Genomic DNA, 13,729 nt, shown 5'->3' on the forward strand with positions numbered 1-13,729 from the left:
AAGCATGGTTTGCAGGGGCCTATGTCCTACCTGCGTGCCAGTGTGGAGGAGCCGATGCCGTTGGGGCTGCGGATGCTCTTGCTGAGAGCCGAGTGGATCTGGCTGAAGGTGGGTCTCTCGGTCCTCTCCTTCTGCCAACAGTCCAACATCAGCTGGTGGAGGTGGGGTGGACAGTTCATAGGGGCGGGCAGGCGGAAGCCATCCTCTATCGCTTTGATCACCTTGGACGAGACGGAGAGGAGATGGCGGGAGAGAAAGGAGTGTTAACTTTACAGGGAGAAATGTTGATAGTGAGCGATGACACCATCTCAGTCTAAAGTGGCTTCAGGAGATCTCCGACAACAAAACGACACCCAAACAATCTCTTTATTCAAAGGTTCTTTCAAAAGCGCTAATCCAGCAAACAGATTTATCCCCCATAAAGACTTCTTAATACAAAACTTCAAAAAATAAGTTGAAAATGTTCCACATTCCCTAAAAACACAGTGCTCTTTAGTTCTGTCCTGACCTCCGATTTAACCAAACAGTGTTCCTAAAGTGTTTCTTCATTGGCGGACATTTTCCATTTAATCAGAGCTAAAAAGAAAAGGGCATGTTAGGGCAGCGTGTGGGCTGCGTGAGATAATGGTGAAATTATGTATTTGTTTAATGCATTAATATCTCAAGGGCTCAGCCAGCTTGGCCTTTGACATTTCTTTTGGAGAGTTTAGTACTGTGAACATAGAGGTAGACACAAAGTCTGGATATTGAAAAGGTAAGCTAGTAATACACCGTCCCGGTTCATGTCCTAGCTGAGGGACGGTTCATAGGAATTCATTTCAACATTTCATGGTCGTCTACTTTGCCTTTTTATCGTTCGGATTAGTGGAAAGATTCAGACAGCGTATTAGCGTGAACAAGCTGTTGGCTTAAGTGTGAACTTTGTGAACTCTGATTAACCCTCTATCTACTCTAATACCTTTGAATGCCATTCATGACGCAGCCTTGGATCAAAGGCATTTTGGCTCAAAAGCACTCTCACTTTTCTCTTCAACAAAGTCTTACGCAACATTTTCTGCACTCTTCTGAAGTTTGGGGTTTTCTTCCAAAGTGAAAAAAAAATAAATAAATAAGCGATCCCTCTGAAAAATTGAGAGGGAGGGGAGAAGGGAACCAAAACACACGCCCTCATCGATACAAACTGGCGGCGGCAGGGTCCTAGCGATTGGACAAATCTTCTCACCCTCCTAAAATAGCTATATTTCACATTTCCTTAAAGAGAGCGCCGCTTCCTGCCGGGATTTTAGGCTTCCTCTAAGAGCGGGGATCGTGGTGGCACTTTGGGACCGCCACCAAAAAGCGACATGGTGTCCTTAAGAGAAACAGGATTGGTCACGGAGAGGACTTATGCTGGGGACTTAGAGCTCAAAGATACTTTTTAGAGAAGCACCCGTGGCTTTCCCTCTAATAAGATCTGAGCTAGCCCAAGTCAAAAAGTTTGCACCATTTTAGAGGGGACAGAGAAGACGGGGGGAGAGAGAGAGCTAGCACAAGAGAAGATAAAGTATAGGAGAGAGATGAATAGGTAGAGAAGGAAACAGCATAGGGAATGGGGTGAGGGAGGGGACAGAGATGCACATGTGGATAAAGAGCAAAGGGAATGAGAGAGAGACAGAGAGAAAGATAGAGAGCGTGAGCAACCGAGAGAGAGATGAGTTAGAGATGAGATGGATAAAGAGACTAGAGAGGAGAAGGTTGAGTGTAGAGAGAGAGCGATATGAGTTGGATAAAGAGACTAGAGAGGAGAAGGTCGAGTGTAGAGAGAGAGATATGAGTTGGATAAAGAGACTAGAGAGGAGAAGGTTTAGTGTAGAGAGAGAGATATGAGTTGGATAAAGGGACTAGAGAGGAGAAGGTCGAGTGTAGAGAGAGAGAGATATGAGTTGGATAAAGAGACTAGAGAGGAGAAGGTCAAGTGTAGAGAGAGAGAGATGAGTTAGAGATGAGATGGATACAGAGACTAGAGAGGAGAAGATTGAGTGTAGAGAGAGAGAGATATGAGTTGGATAAAGAGACTAGAGAGGAGAAGGTTTAGTGTAGAGAGAGAGATATGAGTTGGATAAAGGGACTAGAGAGGAGAAGGTCGAGTGTAGAGAGAGAGAGATATGAGTTGGATAAAGAGACTAGAGAGGAGAAGGTCAAGTGTAGAGAGAGAGAGATGAGTTAGAGATGAGATGGATACAGAGACTAGAGAGGAGAAGATTGAGTGTAGAGAGAGAGAGATATGAGTTGGATAAAGAGACTAGAGAGGAGAAGGTCGAGTTTAGAGGGAGAGAGAGAGATGAGTTACAGAGATGAGATGGAAAAAGAGAATAGAGAGGAGAAGATTGAGTGTAGAGAGAGAGAGATATGAGTTGGATAAAGAGACTAGAGAGGAGAAGGTCGAGTGTAGAGGGAGAGAGAGAGACAGTCACTCTACTCACGTCCTGGTTGCCCATGTCCCAGTAGGGTCTCTCTCCGTAGGACATGACCTCCCACATGACGATGCCAAAGCTCCAGACGTCAGACGCTGAGCTGTAACGGTGGTACTGGATGGCCTCTGGGGCTGTCCACAACACCACACTCTTCCCCGCATGCTGAGAGAGAGAGAGAGAGAGAGAGAGACAGTCCGAAACAGAGAGAGAGATTTTCAATTCACATGTTCAACTCCACACTTGACACTGGACATCTTGTATGAGTATGTTTCATGTAGCCTATGCTAGAATCTACATTTAAACATCATACTGCACTATGATTATTATATATTTGCTATGTATTTATTTGATTATTGTGTCATGCATCAGGATGCCCAGCCCACAAATAAAATGATCATACTTAGATATGCAAACACATACAGTAACAGTCTAACGTTTGGACACACCTACTTATTCAAGGGTTTTTCTTTATTTTCTACATTGTAGAATAATAGTGAAGACAACAAAACTACGAAATAACACATTTGGAATCATGTAGTAACCAAAAAACATATATTTGATATATTTGCTTCATTAAAGTAACCACCCTTTGCCTTGGTGACAGCTTTGCAAACTCTTGGCATTCTCTCAACCAGCATCATGAGGTTGTCACCTGGAAGGCATTTCGATTAACAGGTGTGCCTTGTTAAAAGTTAATTTGTAGATTTTCTTTTCTTCTTAATCTGTTTGAGTCAATCAGTTGTGTTGTGACAAGGTAGGGGCTGTATACAGAAGATAGCCCTATTAGGTAAAAGACCAAGTCCATATTATGGCAAGAACAGCTCAAATGTAAATAAGAATATGTTCTTAACTGACTTACCTAGTTAAAAAAAAGGTTAAATAAAAATACAAAATTATAAAAATATGCAAAGAGAAACGACAGTCCATCATTACTTTAAGACATGAAGGTCAGTCAATCCGGAAAATGTCAAGCACTTTGAAAGTTTCTTCAAGTGCAGTTGCAAAAACCATCAAGCGCTATGATGAAACTGGCTCTCATGAGGACCACCACAGGAAAGGATGACCCAGAGTTACCTCTAATGAATTTATACTGTGCAGCAGAGTTAACTCCTTCAGAGTTCAAGTAACAAACACATCTCAACATCAACTGTTCAGAGGAGACTACATCAATCAGGCCTTCATGGTTGAATTGTTTAAAAAAAAAAACTACTAAAGGACACCAATAAGAAGAGACTTGCTTGGGCCAAGAAACACGAGCAATGGACATTAGACCGGTGGAAATCTGTCCTTTGGTCTGATGAGTCCAAATTTGAGATTTTTTTATTCCAACCGCTGTGTCTTTGTGAGACGCAGAGTAGGTGAATGGATGATCTCCGCATGTGTGGTTCCCACCATGAAGCATGGAGGAGGAGGTGTGATGGTGTGGGGTTGCTTTACTGGTGACACTGTCTGCGATTTATTTAGAATTCATGGCACACTTAACCAGCATGGCTACCACAGCATTCTGCAGCGATACGCCATCCCATCTGGTTTGTGTTTAGTGGGACTATCATTTGTTTTCAACAGGACACTGACCCAAAACACACCTCCAGGCTCTGTATTCTACAATGTAGAAAATAGTCAAACTAAAGAAAAACTCTTGAATGAGTAGACGTGTCCAAACTTTTGACTGGTACTGCACGTACATCATATCAAAGTCTATTTGTCACGTGCACCGAATACAAAAGGTGTAGACCTTACAGTGAAATGCTTACTTACAAGCCCTTAACCAACAGTGCAGTGTTTAAGTAAAACATAGGTATTAGGTAAACAATAGATAAGTAAATAAAAATAAATAAAAACAGTACAAAATTACAGTAGCGAGGCTATGTACAGGTGGTGGTACCGGTACAGAGTCAACGTGCGGGTGCACCGGTTAGTCGTGCTATTTGAGGTAATATGTACATGTAGGATTAATTAAAGTGACTATGCATAGATGATAAACAGAGAGTAGCAGCAGCGTAAAAAAGGGGTTGGCGGGGGGAGCATAGTCTGTGTAGCCATTTGATTAGCTGTTCAGGAGTCTTTTGGCTTGGGGGTAAAAGCTGTTGATATGGGCTTTTGGTCCTAGACTTGGTGCTCTGGGACAGAGAGAACCGTCTATGCCTGGGGTGGTTGGAGTCTTTGAACATTTTTAGGGCCTTCCTTTGACACCGCCTGGTATAGAGGTCCTGGATGGCAGGCAGCTTAGCCCCGGTGATGTACTGGGCCGTTCGCACTACTCTCTGTAGTGCCTTGCGGTCGGAGGCCAAGCAGTTGCCGTACCAGGCAGTGATGCAACCAGTCAGGATGCGCTCAATGTTGCAGCTGTAGAAGTAGGACCCATGCCAAATCTTTTTAGTTTCCTGAGGGGGAATAGACGTTGTCGTGCCCTCTACACAACTTTCTTGGTGTGTTTGGACCTTTCTAGTTTGTTGGTGATGTGGACACCAAGGAACTTGAAGCTCTCAACCTGCTCCACTACAGCCCCGTCGATGAGAATGGGGACGTGCTCGGTCCTCCTTTTCCTGTGATCCACAATCATCTCCTTTGTCTTGATTACACTGAGGGAGAGTTTGTTATTCTGGCACCACCCGGCCAATTCTCTGACCTCCTCCCTATAGGCTGTCTCATCGTTGTCAGTGATGAGGCCTACCACTGTTGTGTCGCCTGCAAACTTAATGATGGTGTTGGAGTCGTGCGCAGCCATGCAGTTGTGGGTGAACAGGGAATACAGGAGGGGACTGAGCACACACCCCTGAGTGGCTCCAGTGTTGAGGATCAGCGTGGCAGATGTGTTGTTACCTAACCTTACCACCTGGGGGCGGCCCGTCAGGAAGTCCAGGATCCAGTTGCAGAGGGAGGTGTTTAGTCCCAGGGCCCATAGCTTAGTGATGAGCTTTGAGAACACTATGGTGTTGAACGCTGAGCTGAAGTCAATGAATAGCATTCTCACGTAGGTGTTCCCCTTTGTCCAGGTGTGAAAGGGCAGTGTGGAGTGCGTCTGGGGTTTCTGGGATAACGGTGTTGATGTGAGCCACGACCAGCCTTTCAAAGCACCTCATGGCTACAGACGTGAGTGCTACGGGTCAGTAGTCATTTAGGGACATGGGCAACCAGTACGAGAGTAGCGTGGTCATTCCTACTGAAATGAATACAATTGAAACACAAAAAAACGAAAACCTTTCAGTTATACAACTTATTTTGTCAAGGAAAACACATTTTCTGAATCGCCATTCAAGTTGTACTTCATCGCTACTCCAGAATAGTTCTGGTTCCTGTTGTTGCATAGTTTGAAACGCAGTTGCTCTTAAATCATCATGTAATGTACAGTCAAATCAAATGTATCCTACCCACTGCCCCATCTAAATCTAATCTAAATCAACCACTGTCAACCAAAAGAGAGTGAAAAAAAGTGAGCCAGACAAAGAGAAGGAGAAACCACAGGGAAACACTGATTCATTATAGAATGCATTTTAAATCATAGTCTGCACTGCACACACACTTGCACATCAGATTCAACATAAAGGGGAAATACAAAAAGAAGCACACCTCTCCCGCTGGCTTCAATGGCCTTCTTTTAACGATGTCATTGTCATTTGAATGTATGATTCTTATAGTATTTTTTTTACAAGATGAGATTTTTTGTATTTATTAGGAGTAATATATTTAACAGGAGAAGATATCAGCCAGGTCTCTCACCAGTGTGGTCTATATGGGTAAAGACTAAACAAGGTAGTAAACAATATAGTACATATCCCAGTACATACAGTATGTATTACCTGTCACAGTGAGACTAAAGAAGGTTGTAAACAATACGGTTTTCAACCATGTAAATATCAGTACATATCAGTCAGTAGTCTCACCAGCGTGGTGTAGATGACCTCTATGGGTCAAGAGTAAAGACTATAGGTAGTAATATAATATCAGTCAGTCCCTTCACCAGTGTGCTGGAGATGACCTCTATGGGTCAAGAGTAAAGACTATAGGTAGTAATATAATATCAGTCAGTCCCTTCACCAGTGTGCTGGAGATGACCTCTATGGGTCAAGAGTAAAGACTATAGGTAGTAATATAATATCAGTCAGTCCCTTCACCAGTGTGCTGGAGATGACCTCTATGGGTCAAGAGTAAAGACTATAGGTAGTAATATAATATCAGTCAGTCCCTTCACCAGTGTGCTGGAGATGACCTCTATGGGTCAAGAGTAAAGACTATAGGTAGTAATATAATATCAGTCAGTCCCTTCACCAGTGTGCTGGAGATGACCTCTATGGGTCAAGAGTAAAGACTATAGGTAGTAATATAATATCAGTCAGTCCCTTCGCCAGTGTGCTGGAGATGACGTCTATGGGTGAAGAGTAAAGACTATAGGTAGTAATATAATATCAGTCAGTCCCTTCACCAGTGTGCTGGAGATGACCTCTATGGGTCAAGAGTAAAGACTATAGGTAGTAATATAATATCAGTCAGTCCCTTCACCAGTGTGCTGGAGATGACGTCTATGGGTCAAGAGTAAAGACTATAGGTAGTAATATAATATCAGTCAGTCCCTTCGCCAGTGTGCTGGAGATGACCTCTATGGGTCAAGAGTAAAGACTATAGGTAGTAATATAATAGAAAAAAATATTATAATAATTGTAATATATAGTACTAGTTAAAAATATACATATATCTAGTAATATACTTTTTTACTTGTAATAGAATATCAGTCAGTAGTCTCACCATTGTGCTGTAGATGGCCTCCATCTTGTCCTCTTGGAGGGGTCTAAAGCCAGACACCTTGCAGCCCAGGCTGGCGTTGACCAGTACCTTGTGGGCGGCCAGGCGGCGGTGGACGAAGCCCATCTCTGTCAGGTACTTCATCCCAGAGGCCACGCCCCCCAGCATGTCCATCAACTGGAGCACAGAGAGCTGGCCCTCGTGCTTCTGGAGGGGGGGAGGAGGGGGTCGATAGTGGGTTGAGGACCATAGAGATGTAATATAATACATTGCAGTTCCGACGGAGAACAAACTCCGTTATGAAGGATTCAATGACATGATGGTTAGTTATGTGGATTTATAAGGATACACAACATGCCTCGGGATTTATTTTATACCAACCATCTATTGTGACGTTTGGAAAGTAGACCAGGGGTCATGCTGAGGTAAACACTGTTACAGTATGCACACACTCTTACCCTGAGGAAGGAGTCCAGGGGCCCATTGGACATGCTCTCCAACACAATCATCATGGTGTTACCTACACACACACACACACACACACACACACACACACACACACACACACACACACACACACACACACACACACACACACACACACACACACACACACACACACACACACACACATTATTATTATAGTCCAGCTGGCTTGGGGGCAGCAGTGGTTATGCACTGCCATTCTTCATCTACTGGAGAGGAGCAGGATGGCCTGTGTGCTGCTCTCTCAGTCACACCAAGTTGAATGACACCACACACACACACACACACTTCTCACACTCGCTGAGTGCAGGTGGCCAGAGTGTATCAAAATAGTGAAGGGAGAGAAGACAGAAACCTGAGAGGGGGAAAAAGAGAAGACAGTAGGAGACGGCACTGGGGTAGGAATGAGGGAACGGGAGAGGGAAAGAACACACAAAAAGTAGAAGAAGAGGGGACAGAAAGAGCGCTGGGATAAGGAGGGAGAGATGGTGAGGGAGAGATGGTGAGGGTGAGAGCAGCCAGCTGAGGAGAAAAGGATGCTGCTCCATTAGAAAGACACGAAGCAGAAGACTCCCTTTAGTGACCAGCTAGTGTGTGTGTGTGTGTGTGTGTGTGTGTGTGTGTGTGTGTGTGTACACGTCAGACAGAGATGGAGCAAAGTAACATGGAAACTGAGCACGCACACACACACACATACCTCTTGCTGGCTGTGATCTAAGTGCCTTATAAATGGACACCATCAGCCTCCCTGAGGCACCCTCTATCCCAAACAGACAGACTGGAGGAGAGGCAGACAGGACTAAAACCATGACATTACCCCATCACTCTGTTCTACCACATCATACGTTATCATGCAACACTAACATACAGAACTACCGCTTCACTAAATCACTATCATTACTCTGGCTCACTACTCTATCACGCGTCACCACAAGACTACCTCTTCCCTACCAGGCCAACTATCCTGCTGATCCCCCCTCCCACACACTACCCGGTATCCTACCCCACCTCCCCCTGGTGCCCCCTGCTGGACGTTTAGCTAGCCGCACGTCTCTGTCTCTCTAATGACCCTCTCTGTAGTGCTGGAGCCCTCTGATGGAGGGAGAGGTGGTGGGGGGCTGACAGGTAGGATGTGGGGGTGGAAGGGGATCGAATGGCGGGCTAGTGGGGTGATTTGCAATCCGAGGGCGGTGTGTGTGGTGTGCGACAGTGTGAATGAGTGTGTATGCACACCGGTGTGTGAGCATGCACACGTGTGAGTGTGTGTGTAAGGTGGCGGGGAAGATTAGAGTGGGTTTCAGAGTCCTGCTGTGTCTCTAGCACCAATTACCGTATCCAACACATCTGCTGCAGTCGTACGGTGCACAGTGTGTGTTCAGGCAGGCAGGCACCAGTCCCATTCCTTTCAACCCTGGTTCTACCTCATCTGCCCCTCTGAAACATTACCCCTCTGAAACTCTCCTCACCTACCTTTCTCCATTAACCTTTTCCCCCTCTCCCTTCTCTGCTGGAATTCAACTGCTGTCCGTCTGCCAATGAGTAATCTTTTTGGGTTTGTGCAGTCTGTTCAGTAAATGCCCCCCCCCCCCCCCCAGACAGTTGCCCCCTATAAAGCATAGTAAAAAGGAGCTAGGTGTAAATGCATAGAGGCTAAGGGTTCATTTGAGATTTCGGCAACTAGCTCACCGCTGGTGATGACCCCCTCCAGACGGACGATGTTGGAGTGGTCAAACTGTCCCAGTATCCCGGCCTCGCTGAGGAAGGAGCGCCTCTGTTTCTCTGAGCAGCCGGCCCTCAGCGTCTTGATGGCCACCGGAAGCTCCCGCTTACTGGGCAGCTTGAGACAGCCACGACACACCTCCCCAAAGTCACCTGCAGGTGGAGACACAGAGACGGGGTTAGATAGCGGACTGCAGTGCTGGTTTATCAGAGAGAGAGGTGGGGGTGAGTAAGAGATGAGGAGAGAGAGAGAGAGAGAGATGAGGAGAGAGAGAGAGAGAGAGAGATGAGGAGAGAGAGAGAGAGAGAGAGAGAGAGAGAGAGAGAGAGAGAGAGAGAGAGAGAGAGAGAGATGAAAAGAGAGAGAGAGAGAGATGAGGAGAGAGAGAGAGAGAGAGATGAGGAGAGAGAGAGAGAGATATAAGGAGAGAGAGAGATCGGGACAGAGAGAGAGAGAGAGAGAAGGAAATAAAAACAGGGCAAACAGGGAGGGGAGATAGAGGAGTGAAAATTGGCAAAGATAAGAGAGAGAAGTACAAAGAAAGATAATATGAGAGTATACGAAAGCCAAAGCACTGTCTCAGTACCTGTGTGGACAATTCTCTCTATCTTGATGCTGGAGTTGTCGAGCTCTTTGGCAAAGGTGAGGACAGCCTGCACCAGATCCTCACACGTCTCTGGGTCTATGTAGGTCCTCCGGGTCGGGATCTTAACTGTGGGACACGGAAAGTCACGCAAGATTACAACCTGCAACCATCTACCACAACACCACAGAAACTACACACGCTAGTCCTGTTTGTGAGTCACAAAACCGCATTGAAGGCACGCAAAATACATCACGACATAAGTGGCAATCCGGTGTAGTCTTTCGTTTGACAACCACTGTATGGATGGTGTGTTTTAAATTTTTTTGTCCCGTCACCACCTTCTCACCTATTGTGCTACTTGGGGAAAAAGGGAATCAACCACATCACTGTATGTCTTATTTGTGCAGCTCACATTTCCTGGAGACAGTAGCTCAGTTCAAGGGGTTTGTCTCTTATGACTTCAGAACTGCTGAGGAAAAACAATAAGAATATTCACTAGGAACTAGGGCAGGAAATAATTGTCAGGAAAGAGAAAATCCTGAGGTAAAAGGCCTCAGAGTGTCACTTTGTTATCAGTTTCTATCCTCACAGGGCAACCTAAAAACTCTACCTGCAACAAAGGAATATATATTCAGTTCCTATCCTACAAGTAACTGTGAACCCACTAAATGTCTGTCTTGTAAACTCTTGCTTTCTAACCTGTAATCCATTATGAAAGGTGTAAAGTTAAAATGATTTGATCTGAACATGCTCCCTTGTAAGTCCATTACTAGTCTCTAAACCCTATTCAACCCTGACTAGCCCCTCAGCCTTTAACCACTATGTGGCCCACGACACTCTCGCCACTAGCCAATGGGCTTTTCAATACCTAATCTTTGACCTCTTACGCAGTCACCCCCGCAGTACAAGACTAGTTCTGGGAAACAGATAGAAACAGAAACAGATCTAGGATCAGGATAAACCCCAAATTGGACTTAATTATTCTGAGGATTCAAAACCAGTGGTACTTAGGCCCTACTTCTACCTAAGAAGCCGGGCCTTCCCAGAAGCCTTTGGGCCAGACTGGTTCTGAAATGTGATTACAACTCTAAATCGACCAGGTCTCGACTCACTGTCTCATAACAGCTTATTGATCACACACACACACACACACACACTGCAGAGAAAATGAAAACTTCTCCATTCCAGCTGGCCAGTGTTAAGTGGAAGGATCGAATATCCTCTTTTCCAGAGCAATGGGTTTTGTAACCACACAACATTAATTAAAGCAGGCCAACACCAGTTTTGATTCATTTTCCCCCCCCCTCTCTCTCTCTCTCTCTCTCTCTCTCTCTCTCTCTCTCTCTCTCTCTCTCTCTCTCTCTCTCTCTCTCTCTCTCTCTCTCTCTCTCTCTCTCTCTCTCTCTCTCTCTCTCTCTCTCTCTCTCTCTCTCTCTCTCTCTCTCTCTCTCTCTCTCTCTCTCTCTCTCTCTCTCTCTCTCTCTCTCTCTCTCTCTCTCTCTCTCTCCATCCTCTCTCTCTCTCCCTTCCTAATTGGGCTTCTTGTGTAGCTGATTCGTTTCAGGGTTAACCACGTCTTTGCCACAAGCGCTTGGGGGGGAAATGAACGGATATAAACACTGCATGATTGCACGAGAGATACACACGCATGAAGGCATGCACACAGACAGACGTAATTAGACCCACCGATGAGGGAGGAAACAGCTTCGTGTCCTAACTGATGGGTTAGATGGGCAGCAACATACAGGACAGCATGCTAGAACAGTGTTGTCCAGGACCACAGTACTGTTGGGGATACTCGGGGTCCAGGGTAGGGAAACACTGTGCTGGAGGGGTTCCCGAGAGACTGCAAATGTATTGTTACCAAGGGGGAGGTGGGGGAGTGAGTACGTGTGTCAGCGTGTGCACGCTTTTAGTGTGTGTAGATGAATGTCTGCATTTGTTCACGTCTGAGAGAAAGTGTGTGAGCTCGTCAACTGATGGCGTGTTACACACACACACACACACACACACACACACACACACACACACACACACACACACACACACACACACACACAGGAAAAATGTCAAACCGCCCACAATCTGTCAAACAAAGCCCTTCAAATAGGTGGAAAAACAGAGACACGGGCAACTCTAAAAGTTTGCGACAAACAGTCAAACCCTTCCTTCTCGGGGGACAGCAAATGATCTGACGGGCCCCCACTCTCTGTCTTCTTACTCCTCCCTCGTTGCCTTTGTTCCATCTATCAATTTCCTTCTCCTCATTCCCCCTCTCATCCTCCTCCCTCCCTCCCTCCATCCCTATTTATTTCCATCTCTCTCCATCACATCCCGCCTCACACACCGTCTAATGGACTGGAGCGGTGTGTTCAGTGTAGCCTAAACACACCCGCGGAATGAAGCCTTAATGGCCACGCACAAGTTAATACCTCACAAGTAATCTCTCTCGGTCACATGCATGCAGGCAACAGCACACTAGCAGACTCCTCCTCCATCCATAGAGTGCAGACTCAACACACACACACACACACAGAGGGAGAGTGTGTCGCCACAGTTACTCACATTGGAAGTAGAGCTCTTCATCTCCCTCTTGACTGGCCTTGCTGTATCCACATTGTCTGCGGGGAGGGAGCAAACAAAGCCACACAGACGTAAAACATCACTAACGTTGCAGAAATCGATGGATACAAGTCTTCAATCCCTCTTGGAAATGAGAATAGGTTTCTGGACATCAGTGAATTGGAACTTGGATCAATGGTAGAGCCCCCCCCCCCCCCCCCCCCCCCCCTGTTGCTCAGTGGAACTGGCTGGACAAAACTCACTTTTGAAACTGGGCATCTTACTGTGGAAATCAAACCTGCTTTGTTTGAGTGTACACACATGGGCAAACACTCATAGTTTGCACATTTCCACAGGCACACACTGCATAAATACACCCCCCCCCCCCTCCCCAAACACACGCGCATCCTGTTCTAATGAGCTGTAAAAACTTCCGCTCACATTGCTCATCCTGTGCCTCAACAGGGGGTCCTAAAGTAGTAAAGTAGAGAAGCCGTCTAATTGGTGGGAATTTCCAACTCAACCCTGCTGTTGTGTTCCGGTCGAATTGGACCGATTTACAAGTTTTACAAGTTCTCTCTCTGAAAATTGTAGTTCATGTAATCTGATTGTCACAAGGTTCCATGACTTTGTCCACACAGGGCATCTGAACACACAAAACACATTTTGATGATTTTCATTACATTCTGGGTGTTTTATTTAACTTTTGTACACCTGTGGTGTTCCCGGTCATTAGAAATGAATGGGCGGGAATACAATTAGTGTATAAAATTGAGTTCAGCCACATGCCCATTCATCAGATGGACACAGACTGCCACATGCATGTGTGTTTGAGCACGAACACACACACACACACACACACACACACACACACACACACACACACACACACACACACACACACACACACACACACACACACACACACACACACACACACACACACACACACACACGTCACTCCCCTTCTTGGCTTCCATGGCAAACCCCACGGGAACCTTTCCCCAATAGAATCTTTCCCCCACGGGAACCACACCTGTTGGAATTCTCACAAACAATCTCAACATTGTTTCAATAATATATAGAACTTTTCTCGCAGCTCTGGTATATCAAGCTTTTTTGAGGCCTTGCTCACAATTCATTCTGTGGCAGCACAATGACCAAACGATATACTGCATGTGA

General features: G+C 45.7%; 2 protein-coding genes across 2 annotated transcripts in view; one reads left to right on the forward strand and one right to left on the reverse strand.

The window, feature by feature from the left end:
- Positions 1 to 13,729, forward strand: part of LOC139391961 (uncharacterized) — a 590,779-nt gene that overhangs the window by 80,980 nt on the left and 496,070 nt on the right. The window lies entirely within an intron of this gene.
- LOC139391761 (ephrin type-A receptor 7-like) overlaps positions 1 to 13,729 on the reverse strand; it is a 186,366-nt gene that overhangs the window by 1,379 nt on the left and 171,258 nt on the right. Inside the window, exons 9-15 of the mRNA XM_071139295.1 lie at positions 12,551 to 12,606; positions 9,986 to 10,111; positions 9,366 to 9,551; positions 7,652 to 7,713; positions 7,197 to 7,400; positions 2,463 to 2,615; positions 31 to 221 (exon numbers count right to left, since the gene is read on the reverse strand). Coding sequence (XP_070995396.1) covers positions 31 to 221; positions 2,463 to 2,615; positions 7,197 to 7,400; positions 7,652 to 7,713; positions 9,366 to 9,551; positions 9,986 to 10,111; positions 12,551 to 12,606 — 978 coding nt within the window. The remainder of the gene's footprint in view (positions 1 to 30; positions 222 to 2,462; positions 2,616 to 7,196; positions 7,401 to 7,651; positions 7,714 to 9,365; positions 9,552 to 9,985; positions 10,112 to 12,550; positions 12,607 to 13,729) is intronic.

This window comes from Oncorhynchus clarkii, chromosome 32 (genome assembly GCF_045791955.1).
Source record: "Oncorhynchus clarkii lewisi isolate Uvic-CL-2024 chromosome 32, UVic_Ocla_1.0, whole genome shotgun sequence".
NCBI lineage: Eukaryota > Metazoa > Chordata > Actinopteri > Salmoniformes > Salmonidae > Oncorhynchus > Oncorhynchus clarkii.